General features: G+C 36.5%; 2 protein-coding genes across 3 annotated transcripts in view; one reads left to right on the forward strand and one right to left on the reverse strand.

Moving 5' to 3' along the window:
• The window catches only part of POLR3G (RNA polymerase III subunit G), a 97,816-nt gene that overhangs the window by 40,832 nt on the left and 38,486 nt on the right, over nucleotides 1–18,498 (reverse strand). The window contains exons 5-6 of one of the 2 annotated variants that reach the window (XR_005832427.1): nucleotides 2,621–2,722; nucleotides 737–2,517 (exon numbers count right to left, since the gene is read on the reverse strand). The gene's annotated coding sequence lies outside the window, so the exon portion shown is untranslated. Of the gene's footprint in view, nucleotides 1–736; nucleotides 2,518–2,620; nucleotides 2,723–18,498 lie in introns of those variants that run through there. The other variant, XM_008700832.2, reaches the window with a different exon arrangement.
• On the forward strand, nucleotides 219–12,694 carry MBLAC2 (metallo-beta-lactamase domain containing 2). The gene is made up of 2 exons (XM_008700833.2): nucleotides 219–701; nucleotides 9,385–12,694. Exons 1-2 carry the CDS (start codon nucleotides 248–250, stop codon nucleotides 9,768–9,770), a joined length of 840 nt encoding a protein of 279 aa, XP_008699055.1. The 5' UTR covers nucleotides 219–247; the 3' UTR covers nucleotides 9,771–12,694.

Below are 18,498 nucleotides of genomic sequence, written 5' to 3' on the forward strand. Positions count from 1 at the left end.
AAGCTTTGCTTTCTGCGGACCTGGCTGGAGGGTGCGGGCAGAGTCTCCAGGCCGCGTCTCGGCGCGTCCTTCCTCCTAGTTCTCCCCCCGCCCTCGCACCTCCGGATCCCCCGCCCTCTCCTCGCTCTACGCCTCCTTCCTGGCTGCAGGCTGACCGCTCCACACCATCGCAGCTCCTAGCATCTGGACAGCCTGCCGGAGGCACACACGCCTACACCCACACCGCCCGACCGCACCCCTGCCCAGTATGTCCGCGCTCGAGTGGTACGCCCACAAGTCCCTGGGCGACGGCATCTTCTGGATTCAGGAACGCTTCTACGAGTCCGGCAACCGCGCCAACATCTGGCTGGTGCGCGGTTCCGAGCAAGATGTGGTGATCGATACCGGCCTGGGGCTGCGCAGCCTCCCGGAGTACCTGTACTCCTCCGGCCTCTTGCAGGATCACGGGGCCAAAGAGGACGCGGCGTGCCGGCCACTGCTGGCCGTGGCCACCCACGTGCACTTCGACCACTCCGGAGGCCTTTACCAGTTCGACCGGGTGGCCGTGCATCACGCCGAGGCGGAGGCTCTGGCTCGCGGGGACAACTTTGAGACCGTGACCTGGCTGTCTGACAGCGAGGTAGTACGGGCGCCCAGCCCCGGCTGGAGGGCCAGGCAGTTCCGAGTGCAGGCGGTGCAGCCCACCCTCATCCTGCAGGATGGTAATGGGCCCTCGCGGGCGCGCGCTCTGTCATTAAGGGAGGGGATTGGGAAAAACTGTTGGAGGGATGCATGTTGCAGACGTGCGTGGCTGTAAGCTGGCCTGTTTTGTCACATCGCAGAAACACCACTACTGTTTCTCCCTTCCCTGAATAGAAGCCCACTCGATCGGAGCCAAGGCCATCGTAGCCTTCTCTACCAGAGACCAGTTCTGGCACCGTGTGGCAACGCCAAGTACTGGAATTAAAGCCGGGCCCACTCCCTAGTCAGTTTCCTGTGTAAGGTACAGTAGTAACACCACAGAGGCTTGTGACTAGGGATTTCCCATTCTATTCCCGAACACCTGTGTGATTTACAGATGCTTTTCTAGCGAAAAGATTTCTAAGGAATGACTCTTCACAGAGAGCTCATGACATGCTTGTTCTTTTGAGGCCGGCTGACTTCATCCGCTATGTCAGTGGTCATTGCTGGGTATGAGCAATTCCCACCTGTAGGTTTAGAAAGCCACTAGAGAGCAGTGGTTCCAATCCGCTTGTGCATCCTTATCTTCCAGGTAGGTTTCTGTTCTTGATATAGCCTCATTAGAGAAAAGCTTGATAGCGAACATAAAAAGTAGAGTATGTGAGTCCTACATTATGACAATATATGGTCTGGTTTAAAGCAAGGCCTGAAAAAATTAATAAGGAGGTTATTTCCGGTGATGGTGAAGTATGTGGACTAATGTATGGATAGCCTTGGGCCTCTGGCTCTGTAAAAGACAGGATGGGGTCAGAGAGAAGCTAATGGAATAAAATACAGTAGAATAGGGCCCCAGCCCTCTCAACCCCAGCAGGCACTTAAATAATTGAACTAATTAGCTACAGTAGCGATATTTGTATGTTAATTTCCTTTTTTCTTTTTAGAATACTTTGGTTGATTTCATTGTATCTTTACAACATATTTGAATGAGGTGGCTGACCCCTAATTAAATGGCTTGCCTGGAGTCCACGGAGCAAGATAGTGACAAAAGCTAGGATTTGAACCAAGGCAAAATAGATCAAAGCATGCAGATCATAAATCCTACCCCATAAATATATTATGGTAATTCTGAGTAAGATATGAAATCTCCTTCTCACATTTTCATCTTGAAAGCATTTTAATTACCAATTTTATTTATTAAAACGTTCCTCCAAAAGGAAGAAAAGTCCTGTTGCACAATAAGGCTACTTTATGACTGACCAATATGACAAATAATGACATATTTTACAATAATCAGTTTTTTGTGCAGATGAGAGCTTCATCACTTGAAATATAAAAAAAATAGAAAGCCAGATTCTGTACCTCACACCACACTGAAAAAGTCATTTCATTAAAATTTAAATCTAAAGATTTAAAAAAAGACTGGTTAGGTGGGAATCATTATCTGACAATTTGAGATGAAAGGAAAGTACATTTACAGTATTTCTTGTATTTCTTGATAAAATTGATACTTCTTAGAGGTAGGATTTCCATGCAGTTGATGGGTATTCAGAGTAAATTAATTGTAGCACTGAGACCAAAAAATGTTTACATTAGTATTTAAAATATATTAACTTCTCTGAATGAATACATTACTTCTGATTTATTTACTTTTGCTCCTGTTCCAGCAATAGGAAATCAATGGTGAAAGAATGATAAGAATTACTGTTTTATAGATGAAGAGTCCAAGCAGGCCTGAATATCATGCCTAAGGTCACATATCCAGTTTGGAAAAGAGCTGGGACTAAAATCCAGGTTTCCTAAATCCCAGTTGATGGTAGTAACATTACACCATTTTGGAACTGCAGGAGGCCTGTAAGTCTTTGAAAATGTGAAAAAAAAGCTTAATATTTACCAAACACTTAAAGCTGAGGATAGTGTGTTAAATCAAAAGGTGTTTTTCATTAAGAGCAGAATGCCTCACCTCTCAAGTAGTATCTAATTTCCTCTTTTCTCAGGAATATTAATTTCCTTTCTCTTCTGAATGGTGTGGCCTGCTAACTTGCTGTTATCATAATCCAGATGCCTAGAAGGAGATATAAAATATTTATATGAAAAATTCATACACAGTTACACACACACACACATGACCAGCACATATCCAAACAGCATAAAGTCGTTGCTTTAGTTAGAGCATAAGGAGACTGAAGTCTAGTTTATTACATTTCATTTAGTGAACTGATGATCACTTAAATCTGGGCACCATATAACTAGACCAAAAGATGACTTGTAAATGAGGGACAAAGAGGGATCATTATCCAGTTTATCATCTTATATGGAAAAACAACTCCTTCTACTAATAGTGAAATAGTATCTTCCTACAAGAAGATAGATAAAACTGAGGTTAATATAGTACCTTCTTCTTGACTGGGCATACATCTTTTTGTCTGTTATTTACAATATTCAAATGATACGAAGTGCAGGCATTTGTCCCCTGTTATATATGTTTAAACAATTTGCCCAGAGTCACCAAAATAATCACAGTTAATGACAGGTGGACTTAAATCATTTGGGGAGTTTAAAAACAAAAAACAGATTCCAGAAAGGTAGCAGGTTGAAAAACTCATCTAACTTGACTCCATCCCAAGCCTGACTAAGACTACTATAAAGGGACCATGATTTGTCTGTTTAACTATAAATCCATATTGAACTATTTCGGACACTGCAGAGTAAATGTGATAACTGAGTCAGCAGTTTTATCTTCTGGCAGCAATGGGAAATGAAGAGCCAATCCAGTTTGTACTGCAGGAACCTTAAAAGACTATTATTGAGCTCAGGATTCAGTATGGAAAATAGAAGAAATTTGTGTGTGTGTGTGTGTGTGTGTGTGTGTGTGTTCCCTACTAGTTTTCAAGAAGGATTTACCCCCCAAGTAGCAAATTGGAAGAATCTTATCTGGGAAATGTATCCAGCCCTGGAGGAAAGATAAAGATGCTGATCTCTAATCAATCTTTGGCTTGATCTCTCTACAGTGAAGCCTTGGTCACTAGTTCCCCATACATGTGCTTCAGGCAGCCTTTTCACCCCCCATTCTTAAACAGGCAACCAAGCATTATGAAAAATCTGAGAAAATCGTCTAACTTGAGATCAAATACTAAAACAAATAGCATAAAGCAATTTGAGAGCTGAAGACTATCATTAATAGCATCGGGATGACAGAAGCTATTGCATTCAAGACATCCAAAGGACAAGAGGATGCTTTAAAAATAAGCAACAAGAGGAAAAAAATAATAGAAAAAAATAAAAAGCAACAGAACAGTATATGCACACACACAGACACACACACATACAAGAGTCTTGGAATTTAAAACGGCAGGAGTTGTTTTTTTTAAAAGATTGATTTCAGGCACATGTGCAATAGGGGGAGGGGCAGAGGGTGAGGGAAAGAGAGAGGCAGGCANCAGACATGTGCCTGCCCCATATGGGGGTTGACATGGGGCTCAACATGGGTCTTGATCCCGTGACCCTTAGAAGATGACCTGAGCCAAAATCAATAGTCACTTAACTGACCGAGCCACCGGGGCGCCCCTAATAATGGTAGAAGTTTCTTAGTAGAACTGGAAGCTAAAGTTGAAAAACTTAAAGAGCAGATATGCAAAATGAAAACCAGGAGAGAACCAGTAGAGGACCAGTTTGGAAAATTCATCATTGGAGTAAAAGAGACACAGGTAGAATAGAGAAAGTGGAGGAAAAGAAAGTATAATAAAGATAACTTCTGTAAATATCCCATAATTAAGGGACGTAAAATTTTAGATTGAGAGAGCCCACAGAGTTCCCAGCATGAATAAAAACATACCCAATCAAAGGTACATTATTGTAAAATTTCAGAATACTGGAATCAAGCTTCCAGAAATTTAAATTAAAAAATCCTGGGTGGCTCAGATGGGTGTCTGCCTTCAGCTCAGGTCATGATCTCAGGGTCATGGGATCAGCTCTAGGTAGGGCTCTGTGCACAGCAGGGAGTCTGCTTGTGGATTCTCTCTCCCTTCCACCACCCCCCCCCCCCCCCGCCGCCCCCAACTCTCTCTCTCTGTCTCAAATAAGCAAATAAATCTTTTTTAAAAAGTCTTTGGACAGATCATAACAGCTCTGGAGCTAGAAAAGAACTATGCCTTATTTGAATACAATTTATTTCCAATTTAGAATTCTACATCCATTTCACTAACAGTGAAGTTCTCAAAAAGATTATTGCCCACATGCTGTTACTTAGAAAGTTACTAAGATATAATTTTATCCTATTTACTCCCTTCAAAATAAGGAAATAAAGCAAGAGGAAGACATGGAATACAGGAAACAGGAGATTAAATGCCAGAGAAAGTTGAAAGGGAGCATCAGGATGATGGCAAAGATAACACTCCCAACAATGATACTATGCCAGGCATAAATAGCTCCACACTAGAGCAATTAAATCATTACTCTTTGGAGGATGAGAGGATGAGAAATATATAAATGTGTAGTGCCAGTAGAAGAGTGAAGAGTAAAGAGAGCTAAAAATTCTTATATTTCATAGTAGAAGTCAACCACTATCATCTAAAATTTTAAAACCAAGAAATGGTAATACATGAATGAAATCAGTACAGTATATCTCATTGGTAAATCAAGAAATGAAATATAAAAATTACTTAGAGATGGTATATCTAGTAGAGGCAGCTACCAGAAAAAAAATTGTTGAAAAGTGGTTGATTCTTGGGAGCAGGATTAGAGATAGAGTCCAAATGGGGCAAATAACTTTTTCTTACATTTTAAGCCCTTTTGGAATATTTTATTTGAAATATGTACATATATTTTTTTTATTAAAAATGGCATAGCTCTCCTTTTGTTTAGGTCTTTAATTTCTCTTGACGGTGTTTTTATATTTTTCAGTGTATAGATAGAACAAAACATCTTTTATTAAATTTTTCTTTGTAAGTATTTTATTCTTTTTAATGCTATTGTGAATGAAATGGCCTTTTAAATTCATTTTTTGATGGCTCATTGATAATTTATAGAAATACAATTGATTTTTTTTTTTAAGATTTTATTTATTTATTTGACAGAGATAGAGGCAGCCAGCAAGAGAGGGAACACAAGCAGGGGGAGTGGGAGAGGAAGAATCAGGCTTCCAGCAGAGAAGCCTGATGTGGGGCTCGGTCCCAGAATGCCGGGATCATGCCCTGAGCCGAAGGCAGATGCTTAACGACTGAGCCACCCAGGTACCTCAATACAATTGATTTTTTAAAAGATTTTATTTATTTATTTATTTGACAGAGAGAGAGAGAGCTCAAGCAGGGGGAGCAGGAGAGGGAGAAGCAGGGTCCCTGCTGAGCAGGAAGCCCTGTGCAGGCTCAATCCCAGGAAGGACCCTGGGATTATGACCTGAGTTGAAGGCGGACGCTTAACTGACTGAGACAACCAGGCACCCCTACAATTGATTTTTGTATCTGATCTGGTACGCTGTGACATTGCTAAACTTGCTTTTTAAATTCTCTAGCTTTTTTGTACATTTCTTAGGATTTTTCTACAAAAAGATCTTGTTATCAGTGAATAAAGACAGATTTACTTCTTTTCTAACTCTGTGTGACATCACTCTCTTTTTCTTGGCTTATTGCACTGGCTAGAATTTTCAGTGTAATGTTTAATAGAATTGGTAAAAGTAAACATCCTTGCCTTGTTCTTATCTTAGGAGGAAAGCATTTAGTGTTTCTATTTCAGTGTTATGTTAGCTGTAGGTTTTTCATAGGTGCTGTTTATCAAGTTGAGGACCTTCCCTTCTCTTTCTAGTTTGCTGAAAGTTTTTACCACCAGTAAGGGTTGGATTTTGTCGTATGCTTTTTGTGCATCTATTGAGATATTCATATGGCTTTTCTCCTTTATTTTACTAATATAGTATATTACAGTACTTGATTTTCAGAGGTCAAACCAAATTTACATTCTGGGATAAACCCCATTTGGTCATTATTCTATTTATAAATTGCTGTATTTAATTCACCAATATTTTGATAAGGATTTGGGGACTACTTTCATTAGGAATATTAGTTTGTAGTTTTGTTTTTTTACATTGTCTTTGTCTAAAATTGAATTTGAAAGCTTTCCCTCCTCATCTATAGTCTGAAAGTCTAAATTCTTTTGCTGTCATGAGCAACTGACAGAATTGACCAATGGAGCCATCTTTGAGCCTGGACTTTTCTTTGTGGGGAGATTTAAATTATTAATCAATTTCTTTGCTTGATATAGGTCTACTTAGATTTTCTGTTTCTTCTTCAATCACTTTAGGTAATTTGTCTCTTCCTAAGAACTTGTCTATTTCAACTAAGTTGTTAAATTTGTTGACTTAAAGTTATTCATAAAATTCCCTTATACTCCTTTTAATTTCTTTAGGGTCTGTAGTGATACCCCTTCTTTCATTCCTGATTTTTGCAGTTTGTGTTTTCTCTAACTTGTTTCTTCATCTAGTCAGTGGTATATCAATTTTGTTGCTCTTTTCAATGAACCAACTATTGGTTTCTTTGATTTTTTTCTATTGATATTTGTTTCTTATTTTATTTATTCCTGCTCCAGCCTTCATTATTTATTCCTTAACACTTAGTTTATATTTGATTTGCTCCTCTTCCTAACTTCTTAAGATCAAAACTTTGGTTAGAAACTTTGAATTTAAACAGTTAACCCTTTATAAATAAGCATTTAAAGCAATAAACTTTTTTCTAAGCACTATGTTAGCTGCATCCCATAAATTCTGATATATTTTATTTTTATTTTCATTCAGTTCAAGAGATTTTCTAATCTCCTTTGTGATTTCAGCTTTGATCCATAAGTTATATAGAATTGTGATGCTTACTTTGTGTGTATTTGGATATTTCCCATATTTATTTTTGTTATTAATTTCTAATTTAATTATGTTGTAGTCAAAGAACATGTTTTTATGATTTTATTCCTTTCATATTTACTGAAACTTGCTTTATTGCCTCACTGTATAGCCTGATGAATATTCCATGTGCAATTAAAAAGAATATATGCTGTTTTAAGATAAAGTGTTTCATATAGGTCACTTAGGTCAAGTTGGTTGATAGTGTTGTTCACATCTTCTGTATTCTTACTGATTTTCTATCTACTTGTTTTACGAATATTCAGAGAGGAATATTTAAATCTCTAAGCATAATTGAACTATTTATTCTTTTTTAAAAAATATTTATTAGAGAGAGAGAGAGAGAGAGCATGAATGAGCATGGGGGGGCAGAGGGAGAGGGAGAAAGAGNNNGTAGAATCCATGCTGAGCATGGCGCCTGTCATGGGGCTCAATCTCACGACCCTGAGATCATGATCTGAGCTGAAATCAAGAGTCCAATGCTTATCCAACTGTGCCACCCAGGTGCCCCTGAACTGTTTATTCTTATTTCAGTTCTGTCAGTTTTTATTTCATGAATTTTTAGTCTCTATTCTAGGTACAAGCACACTTATAATTTTTTAGTGTGTCCACTTAATGTATATCCTAATAAAATGTACCTCTTTTCTTCACTAATAGTCCTTATTTTGTCTAATATTAATATAGCCACTCTAGTTCTCTTATTAATCTTTATATGGTATAACTTCTTCAGCCTCTTTTTGTCTTTGACCTTAAGTTCCTCTTTTATAGACTGCATATGTATCTTGCTTTTTATTATTATTATTATTTATTTTTATTTTTTAAGATGTTATTTGAGAGACAGAGCACATATGCACAACTGGGGGGAGGAGAGGTGGAGGGAGAGGGAGAAGCAGACTCCCTACTGAGCAAGGAGCCTGACACAGGACTCGATCCCAGGATCCTGAGATCATGACCTGAGCCTAATTCAGACACTTAACCAACTGAGGCAGCCCCTGTACCTTGCTTTTTAAATCTATTTTGACAATCTCTGCCTTTGATTAGAATGTTTATCCCTTTAACATTTAATGTAATTATTGATATAGTTGAATTTAGGTCTGCCATTTTGTTGTTTTCTATGTCTATTTCTTATTTATTCCTCTTTTCCTCTTTCATTGTCTTTTAGGTTTAACAAGTTCCAATTATTACAGTTTTAATTCTATTAACTTTTTAACTATATGTCTTTAATTTTTTTCTGTGTGTACCTTTGCACTAAAGATAACAATATGGAACTTTTAAATTATGATGATTTACTTAAGATAGTACTGATTTAAATCCAGTGAAATAGCAATTTTGCACTCAGACCTCAAAGAGCAGCATTTATGAATTGTGTCATCAGGATACTTGTACCATGGATGTACTGAAAAATAAAAGTTTTGCGGTCAGATAAGTTTGAGAAATGGTACAATCATATCTCCCTTGTGTATATCTACAATGTAGATTAGCATATTAAAAAGTTCTCAGAAGCCTTGTAGAAAAAAAGCTGCTTCATTTTTCTCAAAGGAAAGACTTCTAAAACTATTTGACTACAGAATCTTCCTTTTCTTTTATGTAACACAACAACCTACAGAAATAGTGTTCCACATAACTCACTTCGACAAACACTGGTCAAGCAAACAATAGAAATGAAATATGGGCAACTTATTTTTATTTTTAAATCATCATTAAGAAATATTGTATTTTTGAAATAAAATTAAAGTAAATGTCATCCTTCCAGACCTCTTTGAAACCACCTAATGTTCTTTTATTCTTTAAGTGATTGAAGTCAAGTATACAACATGTTTATCTGTAAACTCTGTTTCCATTTGTAGGGGATGTGATCAACCTTGGTGACAGACAGCTCACTGTTATGCACATGCCTGGTCACTCCAGGGGCAGTATTTGCTTACATGACAAAGACCGAAAGATTCTCTTCAGTGGAGACGTGGTGTATGATGGATCACTGATTGACTGGCTCCCATACAGCAGGATAAGTGACTATGTTGGAACCTGTGAACGTCTGATAGAATTAGTGGACAGAGGTCTGGTAGAGAAGGTGCTTCCTGGGCACTTCAATACCTTTGGTGCTGAAAGGCTTTTTCGATTGGCTTCTAACTATATTTCAAAAGCTGGGATATGTCACAAAGTTTCTACTTTTGCTATGCGATCTCTTGCAAGTTTAGCCTTACGTGTAACAAATTCTAGGACCTCACCCTAGTATCTATACCGATAACCTATTGTGATTAGTTCTATAAATTAATCCAATTCATTTTGTGCTGTTTAAAATGATAATAGCATTTCAAGAAGTACTTTACTAGAGAAAAAAAGATTGAGAATGACTAAGCCAAAAAAGGAGGTTCTTTGTTTAATTTTTTTTCTTTCTTCCAAATAAGAAATCGCTTAAATAAGCTTATACTTTGCCAAGCTGTCATCTTGTAATATTTGTCACCTTGTAATATCCAGAAATGACATAGAAATATATGTGAAAGCAAGGAGGCATTTTGCAGTAACAGAAAGAACTGTCCTTTGCCTCACATTTGTCTTATTTTATGTCTTAGATGACATAGAAAAAGAGGCATAAAGTTTTATGTTTATACTCCAAACTTGATATTTTTAGTATATTATTTAAAGATAAAGGTTCTTGAGTTTAAAATACATTAGTACTCAATACAAACATATAAATTAACATTTAAAATGACAGCTGAAACAATCCATTGTTATGGCATAGAATTTTTAAGCTTCGTTTATTTATTCTTAATGTAATTATAGTGTACATTATATGTTGTGAAATTTTACTTACAAAGAGTACAATGAATTTTGTTTTATTGCAAAGCTTTAAATATAACTTGCAGAGCGCTTCAGTAAAAAGCTACTAATAGCGTTGTTTGTTATGTGCGTGTAATATTTTCAATCGTAAAAGTGAAATTCAAATGTCTGTAGTTTAATTACAAATTGTCAGATTTCTCAAAAGGACACTGTCAGGCAAATTTGAAAATATACACATTGAAAATAATTTTTTATTATATCCTATTTTAATATTAACAGCTATTATAAACAAAATTTTTCTTATTAAATAGCAGCTTCAGTATATGTGTCATATTTTATAGTATCACAACAATTATAGAGATCTACGGCATCCTGATAGAAATCATTCTTTTACTTACCATCACATACATATGTATCACAGAAGGCTTTTCAGATTAATTGCAAAATATGCATTAGATATTGACTTAGAGTGAATTGCCTTTTTTATCCTGATTCACAACACCTATTCCTGTTCAGTATTCTTTGTCTTGAATGAAAAGAAGTCTACATTTATAAAGTTATAGGAAAGGTTTGCCCACTATTTAGTAAAACATATTGGTTTGGTGCTCTCTATAATTTATTAAAAAGCCTTTTGGAATATTTCATAAAGGTTTTTTAAACAGGTTTTTCACTGCCTTTTTTATTATTGACATGTCCAAAACCAAACTGAGATAGCTTTGGGAACCAGATTTTTTAGTATTAGGAAGGTTTAGCAACTTTGATTTCTGAAAAATTGTGAAATGTTCCCAATTCCACCCACCCAGGTTCTTTAGTCTTATATTCATTCAACACATGCACATCCACACATATCACATGCATACACACAGTCACATACATATATACATGCACAGTATTGTGCGAAACACTGTGGAAGCTTAAGAAGTCAAAGAGACTACATTTTAGCTGGAAGTAGAAGGCAAATAAAACACGAATAATAATATATGCAGGTTGAAGCTAATAGAAACTACACAATAGTATCAGGGACATAAGTGGAGGGATGTGGAGTTTGGTTAGGAAAAGATTCCTGAAGGAGGGGTTTTTCAGTCAGATTTGGAAAGACAATTTGTTAGGTGGTCAGAGTAGGGGACAAAAGATCCAAGAATAGGGATGGAAGCATTGCTATGTAAAGTAGGCTATTCCTTGTGACAATTTAAATTTAATGTTCAGGAATCTTAGATCTTCCAAACACCAAGTATTTAGCATGAGAAAGGTGGGTTTGTGATTGTGTATATAAGAATCATCCTCAATGACAGACAAGCTACACTGCCACATGCCACCAAATGAATCTTCTTATTCAAGGCAGTAGGTCTGTTTCAATTGATAGTACAACATCAAGAATATAGATTTGGTTCAGGGCAACTACAATCACTTAATGAGCCTTAAATATAGCCATTATTTTTGTATCAGTAGCACAAAAAAACAAACAAACCAAAAGTCCTTAACCATTGACCATTTTATCATACTTTAGGACTTTAAAAAAAATCAGGGTATAGTAGGCACTAAGTTTTATTGAGAAATATTTAAACCTGATGAAGGCTTTCTTTATTTCTTAAAAGCATAATTTTTCAAAACATGTTAATTTTATTTTTAAATTTCCAAATTTTTTTTCAGTTTTTCAAGTTGTACAAAAACATAAGACTGTGATATTTTGCTTTTGTTTCAGTGTGAATAAATTGGGGAAAGGATCTATCATTCATTTAGTGCCCATGCTATGCATTTTAAAATATGCATTATTTAGTTTAATCCTGGCCCCAGTGCCAAGAAATAATTGACCAGCCTCACACAACATAACTTTGAACAAAGCTGGTAATTGAACACAGGTCTGTCTGCATCCCAAACTGTGCTCTTTCTCTTGTACCTGCACAATAACATAAAATTGGCAAAATGTATTTTTACTTTCCCAGATGCCACATGTGCCAAGAATAAATCAAGTGATGTTAAGCATAATAATAGCATATTTTAAAAGAAGCTTTAAAAAATATATATTTTCACCCTGACAGTGACCCATGTTATTATTTATGGTTTTTGGAACTAAGAGTATGTAAGTATAATTCAAAATTGCAAAAATGTAAGACATTTAGGAATAATCTTTATTTGTATTGTTAATAACTTAATCTTTGGAAATTCATTTTCCTTATTTGGTGTTTCCTTTTAACTAAGAAGTCTAAAACAAACAAAAACCTTGTGTGTTATCCTGATATAGTTGAATAAATGATTATGTGTAGTTCTTATATGACTAGTAAGATGATTGTGACATGCACAAATTGTCTTATAATTTTCAGATAAGTGTAAGTAAATATTTGTGTGATAAATATTAAAGTGGACATTTTATTTCAATCTCTAGCTGGTATTTTTTTCTAATATTAGCATATTCCCATTTAATTTCTTACAAGGATATTTCTTATGTGAAATGCAGTTTTTTAAATGTGTAATAAGTAAGATATCAAATCTGTGGGCAAGAATAGGGAATCCAGAAACTGAAAATGCCCATATAAACTTTTAGTAGTTAATAAATATGGCATTTTAAATCAATGGATAAAAGATGAGCTATTCAGTATGTATCCCAATTGTTGATGTGGGAAAAAAGGCCCTTGACAACATAAAAATAAATTCCAAATGGATTAAAGATCTAAGTTTGAAAAATGGAACCATATGTGTATTAAAAGAAAATTTAAATCATGTTTAAGATATTAGGATAGGGAAGATCTTTATATAGAAATAAAAAGCAAGATTATCAAAATTTAAAATGTCCTAGAACTCAGATGCCAGAAAGTGAAAAAGATAAATTAAAAGAAAATATTCACAAATTGCATAACAGCAATTTTTGTTTTAATAACTGTAAAGAATGCCTACAAATCAATAAGAAAAATGTCAACTACTTTAGTAAGGGAGGGAAGACCTTTCCTGTACCCTCAGTTTCTGTGGCTGGCCTGAGGATTAAACTTTAAAAACACAAATTAACAGCAGCAAAGCATACAACTTTTATTTCATGTTAATAATTTTACATGTATGTGGAGGCTTTTATATATAAGAAATGAAAAGCCAAAGAAGTGGATAGTATTGAGAGTTTATATACCATTTTAACAAAGAACAATAAATTCTGGAGACTGATGAGACAGAAAAAGAGGGTTTGGACTAGTGTTGGTAAACTGTGGGAAAATGACTAGGAAATAGATGAGGGAAACTAATGAAGGACAAGGAGTTTTCTAAAATGTTTGTTGATACAGATTAAGCTTGGTGTCAACTCCCTGTCTCCAGTGATACGAATGTTCTCTTCTTCCTGATACCAGCAAGGGCACCTTCTTTATGGGAAACTGTATGCCCTGTTTTAGGTAGAAAGGGAAAGGTCAAAGACCCCTTCCTGTGTCTGCTTTTTCTCACCCATCTTCAGGTCAATCAGTATGCCAGAGTGGCCTATTTTGGGATGGTATGTTCTTTTCCCCTTTACTACCTAATGCAAAAATGGGTAAATTATATGAACAGGTCATTCACAGAAGAGGTAACACAATGGCCAATAAACATACAGAATTATGCTGAACCTCAGCAGTAATCAGGGAAATGTAAATTTAAATAATAAGACAGTTTACTCTAACCGGATTGGGAAATTTTGAGAATATGGAGTATTGGCAAGTGTAAGGGTAAGTGGATATTTTCATGCTGTGCTGCTAAAAGTGTAAAACACTTCCAGCCATTTGGGGAGGGGGCAATTTTGGAGTGTGATTTGGCACATTCTGATTTTAGGTTAAGAATTGTAGACTGAGCATGTATCTTTACCTCTGCTCTTTTCTGAAACTTAGTAAAATGACAGGAAAATCATTTTTTTACTGACCGAAACTCAAGAACATCAAGAGTGGTAAAGGAGACAAGCACATTAACATTCTGACCCTGAAAATCTGACAGATGAATGAAAACTAATTTGGTAAACCCAAGAAAGCAGAAAACAAGAATAAGGAAAGCCAAGAAGCGATCTTATTACAACACAAGTCCCCCTGCTTGCCCCTGCAAAAGGCTTAGAAATTGATAGTACCAGGTACTTCTAGGAGTTGTGGTAAAGGTCTTTTTTATTTAAATTCTGTTTGCAATTTAGACCACCAAATCCCTCCCTAACTAGACTACTAAGCAATTTCCTCTCCCCCACCTCAGGGAAAATTGGAGGTTATTTTAGATTTACCATGAAGTTAAATAATCTGTAGCTTTAGGACCTAGCACTTGCATGGGCCCCCGTCATGGGTCTGAGAGGGGCCCAAGAAGTGTGTTCAGATGGTCATTTATTTGTTTTAATTTGAAAAGCTAAATTATTTTTTATTGTTTTTCTCAAAGCCCCCAAATTGCATGTTTCAGATCCCACAAACTGTAATTTGCTTCTGACTCTAGGATTATTATGTGGAGAAGGTAAAGCAGGATCTCTATTGAGAGGGAAGTGAGCCTTGTTGAACTGGGGTTCTATATTGAAAACAGAGGGATTTACCAAAGGTTTATGTACAGTGAAAATTTGTATACTTAAAATTCACAGTCCCAGAAACTCTTCCAACCTGAATGTTGGCAGCTATTTGTAACAATTCTATCCTCCAGGCAAGAGACTGAAAGATAATTTTCTTAGAAATTTGACACCTAAAAGATGTAATGATACTGAATCTAGGGTCCCCAAAGAAAGGGCCCAGTGAAATCACCTTACAATGTACACCACAGCAGGGCTTCCCTTCCTTGCCTCTCCTACACATGGATCTCTATAAAGTGTCTTTCTTTCTTTCTTTCTCTTTCTTTCTTTCTTTCTTTCTCTCTTTCTTTTTTTTTTTAAAGATTTATTTATTTATTTGAGATAGAGAGTGCACACAAGCGGGGTGGTGGGGGAGGGAGAAGCAGACTCCCCACTGAGCAGGGTGCCTGATGTGGGCTCGTTCCAGGACCCTGAGATCACGACTTGAGCCAAAGGCAGATGCTTAACCGACTGAGCCACCCAGGCACCCCTAAAGTGTTATATTCTTAAGTTTAAATATATACACCAAAGCCAGCATCTTGTGGAAAAACCAAAAGAATAAATGGAAATGAATGGAAAAAACACTTAAAGCAGTAGGAAAATTTAACAAAATAGCAGTATATGAAATTAACACTAAAAACCTATAGTCTTCACCAAAGAAGACATACAGATGGCAATTAAACAACTAAGTTGTCCTTCAATAGGTGAATGGATAATTGTGGTACATCTAGACGCTGGAATGAGCTATCAAGTCATGAAAAGATATGGAGGAAACATAAATGCCTATTACTAAGTTAAAGATGCCAATCTGTAAAGACTACATACTGTATGATTCTGGAAAAGGCAAAATTAGAGATAGTAAAAAGACCTGTGGGTAGCTCAGTCGGTTGAGCTTCCGACTCTTGATTTCGGCTCAGATCACCACGTCAGGGTCTTGAGATTGAGCCCTGAGTCAGCCTCCATGCTCAGCAGGGAGTCTACCTGGGATTCTCTTTCTCTCCCTCTCCCTCTGGCCCTCCTCACTGCACTTGCTAGGGGCTGGGGCTGGGGGAAGGGATGAATAGGTAGAATACATAATGATGGTTACAAGTCATTATATATTTGTGGAATCTATAGAATGTATATCAAGAGTAAACCCTAAGGTAGACTGTGAACTTTGGATGAGTATGATGTGTCAATGAAGACATATCAATTGTAACATATGTTCTATTCTGATGGGGGATGTTAATGACAAAGGAGGCTATGCATGTGGGGGTAGGTGGCCTATGGGAAATCCCTACCTTCTCCTCAATTTTGCTATGAAAACTGCTCTAAAAAAAATAAAGTCTTCAAAAAATCTATAGTCTTGGGGCACCTGTGTGGCTCAGTTGGTTAATAAGCGTCTGCCTTTGGCTCAGGTCATGATCTCAGGGTCTTGGGATCAAGCCCTACATTGGGCTCCCTGCTCAGCCAGGGATTCTGCTTCTCCCTCTCTCCACTCATGAATCTTTCTCTCCCTGTCTCTCTCAAATAAATAAATAAAATCTTTAAAAAAAACTATTGTCTTTATTTATACAAACAAAAATGAGTTCAAAGATATAATTTATAATAATATAATAATAATATGTACTTAGAATAATTTTAAATACCTAGGCATACACCTAAAATATGTAAGGAAACAAACATAAATAAGAAATATATACAAATATATATATTTGTATGTAAGTTAAAACATATAGAAGGAAAGCTATGTTTTAAAAAACACTGTGTACTTGGATAGAAACAGTGGGAGACAATTCTCCATGGGTCTCTCATGCTTCTGCACAGCTGACAGAGGCACTGACTGCCTTTGCTCCACACTATCTTTTTAAAAAAATGTTTATTATTAAGATAAAATTTACATACCATAAAATTCACCCTGTTACAGTATACAATTCAGTGGTTTTAAGTATATTCACTAAAATGTGCAACCAACACCACAATCTAATTCCAGGACATTTTTATTACCACGTAAAGAAACTTTGTACCTATTGGCAATATGTCTGCATTTTTCTCTCCCTGCCAGGCCCAGGTAACCACTAATCTACTTTTTGTCTTTAGGGATTTGCCTATTCCAGACATTTCAGATAAATGGAATGACACAGCATGTGTCTTTGAGTCTGACTTCCTTCATTCAGCATAATGTTTTCAGAGCTCACCCATGTTTGTAGCACGTATCTCTGTTTCATTTCTTTTTATTGCCAAATATATACAACATTTTGATTATTCATTTATCCCTTGATAGACATTTGGGTTGCTTCTACTTTTTGACTATTGTGAAAAATGCTGCTACAAACTCAAGAAATATTTGTATGTGGTTGGGGACATGAGAGACTAAATGGAACAGAGGACAGCCAAGGCAGCAGAGCCAAGCTCAGGCTCATTTGATATGTTACTTGTGATGAGTTGCATGAGAAGAATTGTCCAATCAGAAAAGACACTTTGCTTTCCCGAAGTTAAATTTTTATATCCTTCATGGGTTGTTCCTGAGATTTGCCAATGCCTCATTTCCCATTATGAGTTTTAACTTTAGACACTGATCAAAATGGCTAAAATAGAATTCTATTGACTTTTTCTGTATTTGTGAGGGGCCTGGCAGTATGCTGTCTAGTGAAAGAAGGCAACACTATATTAGTAGTCATAATTTCAGTTATGTTTTTAAATTCTTCCTGCCAAAATCTTACTCTATAATTTGAATCTAGTATCATATGGGCCAGTCGTTTCAACCTGATATGCATATAAGACTTATCCCATGGAGTTTTATATAAATAAATATAGATGTCCAGAACCTATCCAGACATACCGAATCCTGTCACTTAATATTCTTAGTATATTTTTGGTATTCTATGTATATTATTCCTCAGGATTAAATGTTAGAGTTCAATATTTTTTTTTCCTTTTCAAAATTATGATCATCTATTTTTTATGGATCAGGTGAAACATTCACTGACCTCTTTTTTTTAAAGATGTTATTTATTTATTACAGAGAGAAAGAGAGAGAGTGCACAACAGAGACAGCACAAGCGGGTTGGAGGGGCAGAGGGAGAGGGAGAAGCAGGCTCCCCGCTGTGCAAGGCTGGATCCCAGGACCCCAGGATCATGACCTGAGCCAAAGGCAGATGCTTAACCAACTGAGACACCCAGGTGCTCCTCACTCAACTCTTTGAAAATAGGCTTAGTCATTGCCCCTTACAGACATTTTGTCAATTTTTTTGGAAATGGCTTTATTTGGTTTACATGCCATAGAAACAGCCGATTTCTTTGTCAGTTACATTCATCTTATTATGAACTCTAATTAGACCTTCCAAATTTGAAAATTATTAGTAATAAATTAGTCATAGCCATTTTAAGTCTCTCTCATTTATGGACAGTTTTTTTTTTTTTTTTTTATTCTTATGCTTGCCTGAAGCAATCTACAATCAGCTACAGGTCTGAGTGTGTGTACTTAACAAAGAAGAATCAGTTCAGAGCCCAGGGGAAAAGGAATGTGCCAGCTACTTCAAACTATTGACACTTCAAAGAACAAGCTCTTGGGTACAGGCTTTTCATGATATCACTTAGCCAACTTTCAGAGCATACTGGGGGCTGGAGTCAGGATTCTAGAACACTTTAATTGAGAAGCAGATGGCTTCACAAGACTGCCATC

The sequence above is a fragment of the Ursus maritimus genome, unplaced genomic scaffold, assembly GCF_017311325.1.
Source record: "Ursus maritimus isolate PB19 unplaced genomic scaffold, ASM1731132v1 scaffold_5, whole genome shotgun sequence".
Taxonomy (NCBI): domain Eukaryota; kingdom Metazoa; phylum Chordata; class Mammalia; order Carnivora; family Ursidae; genus Ursus; species Ursus maritimus.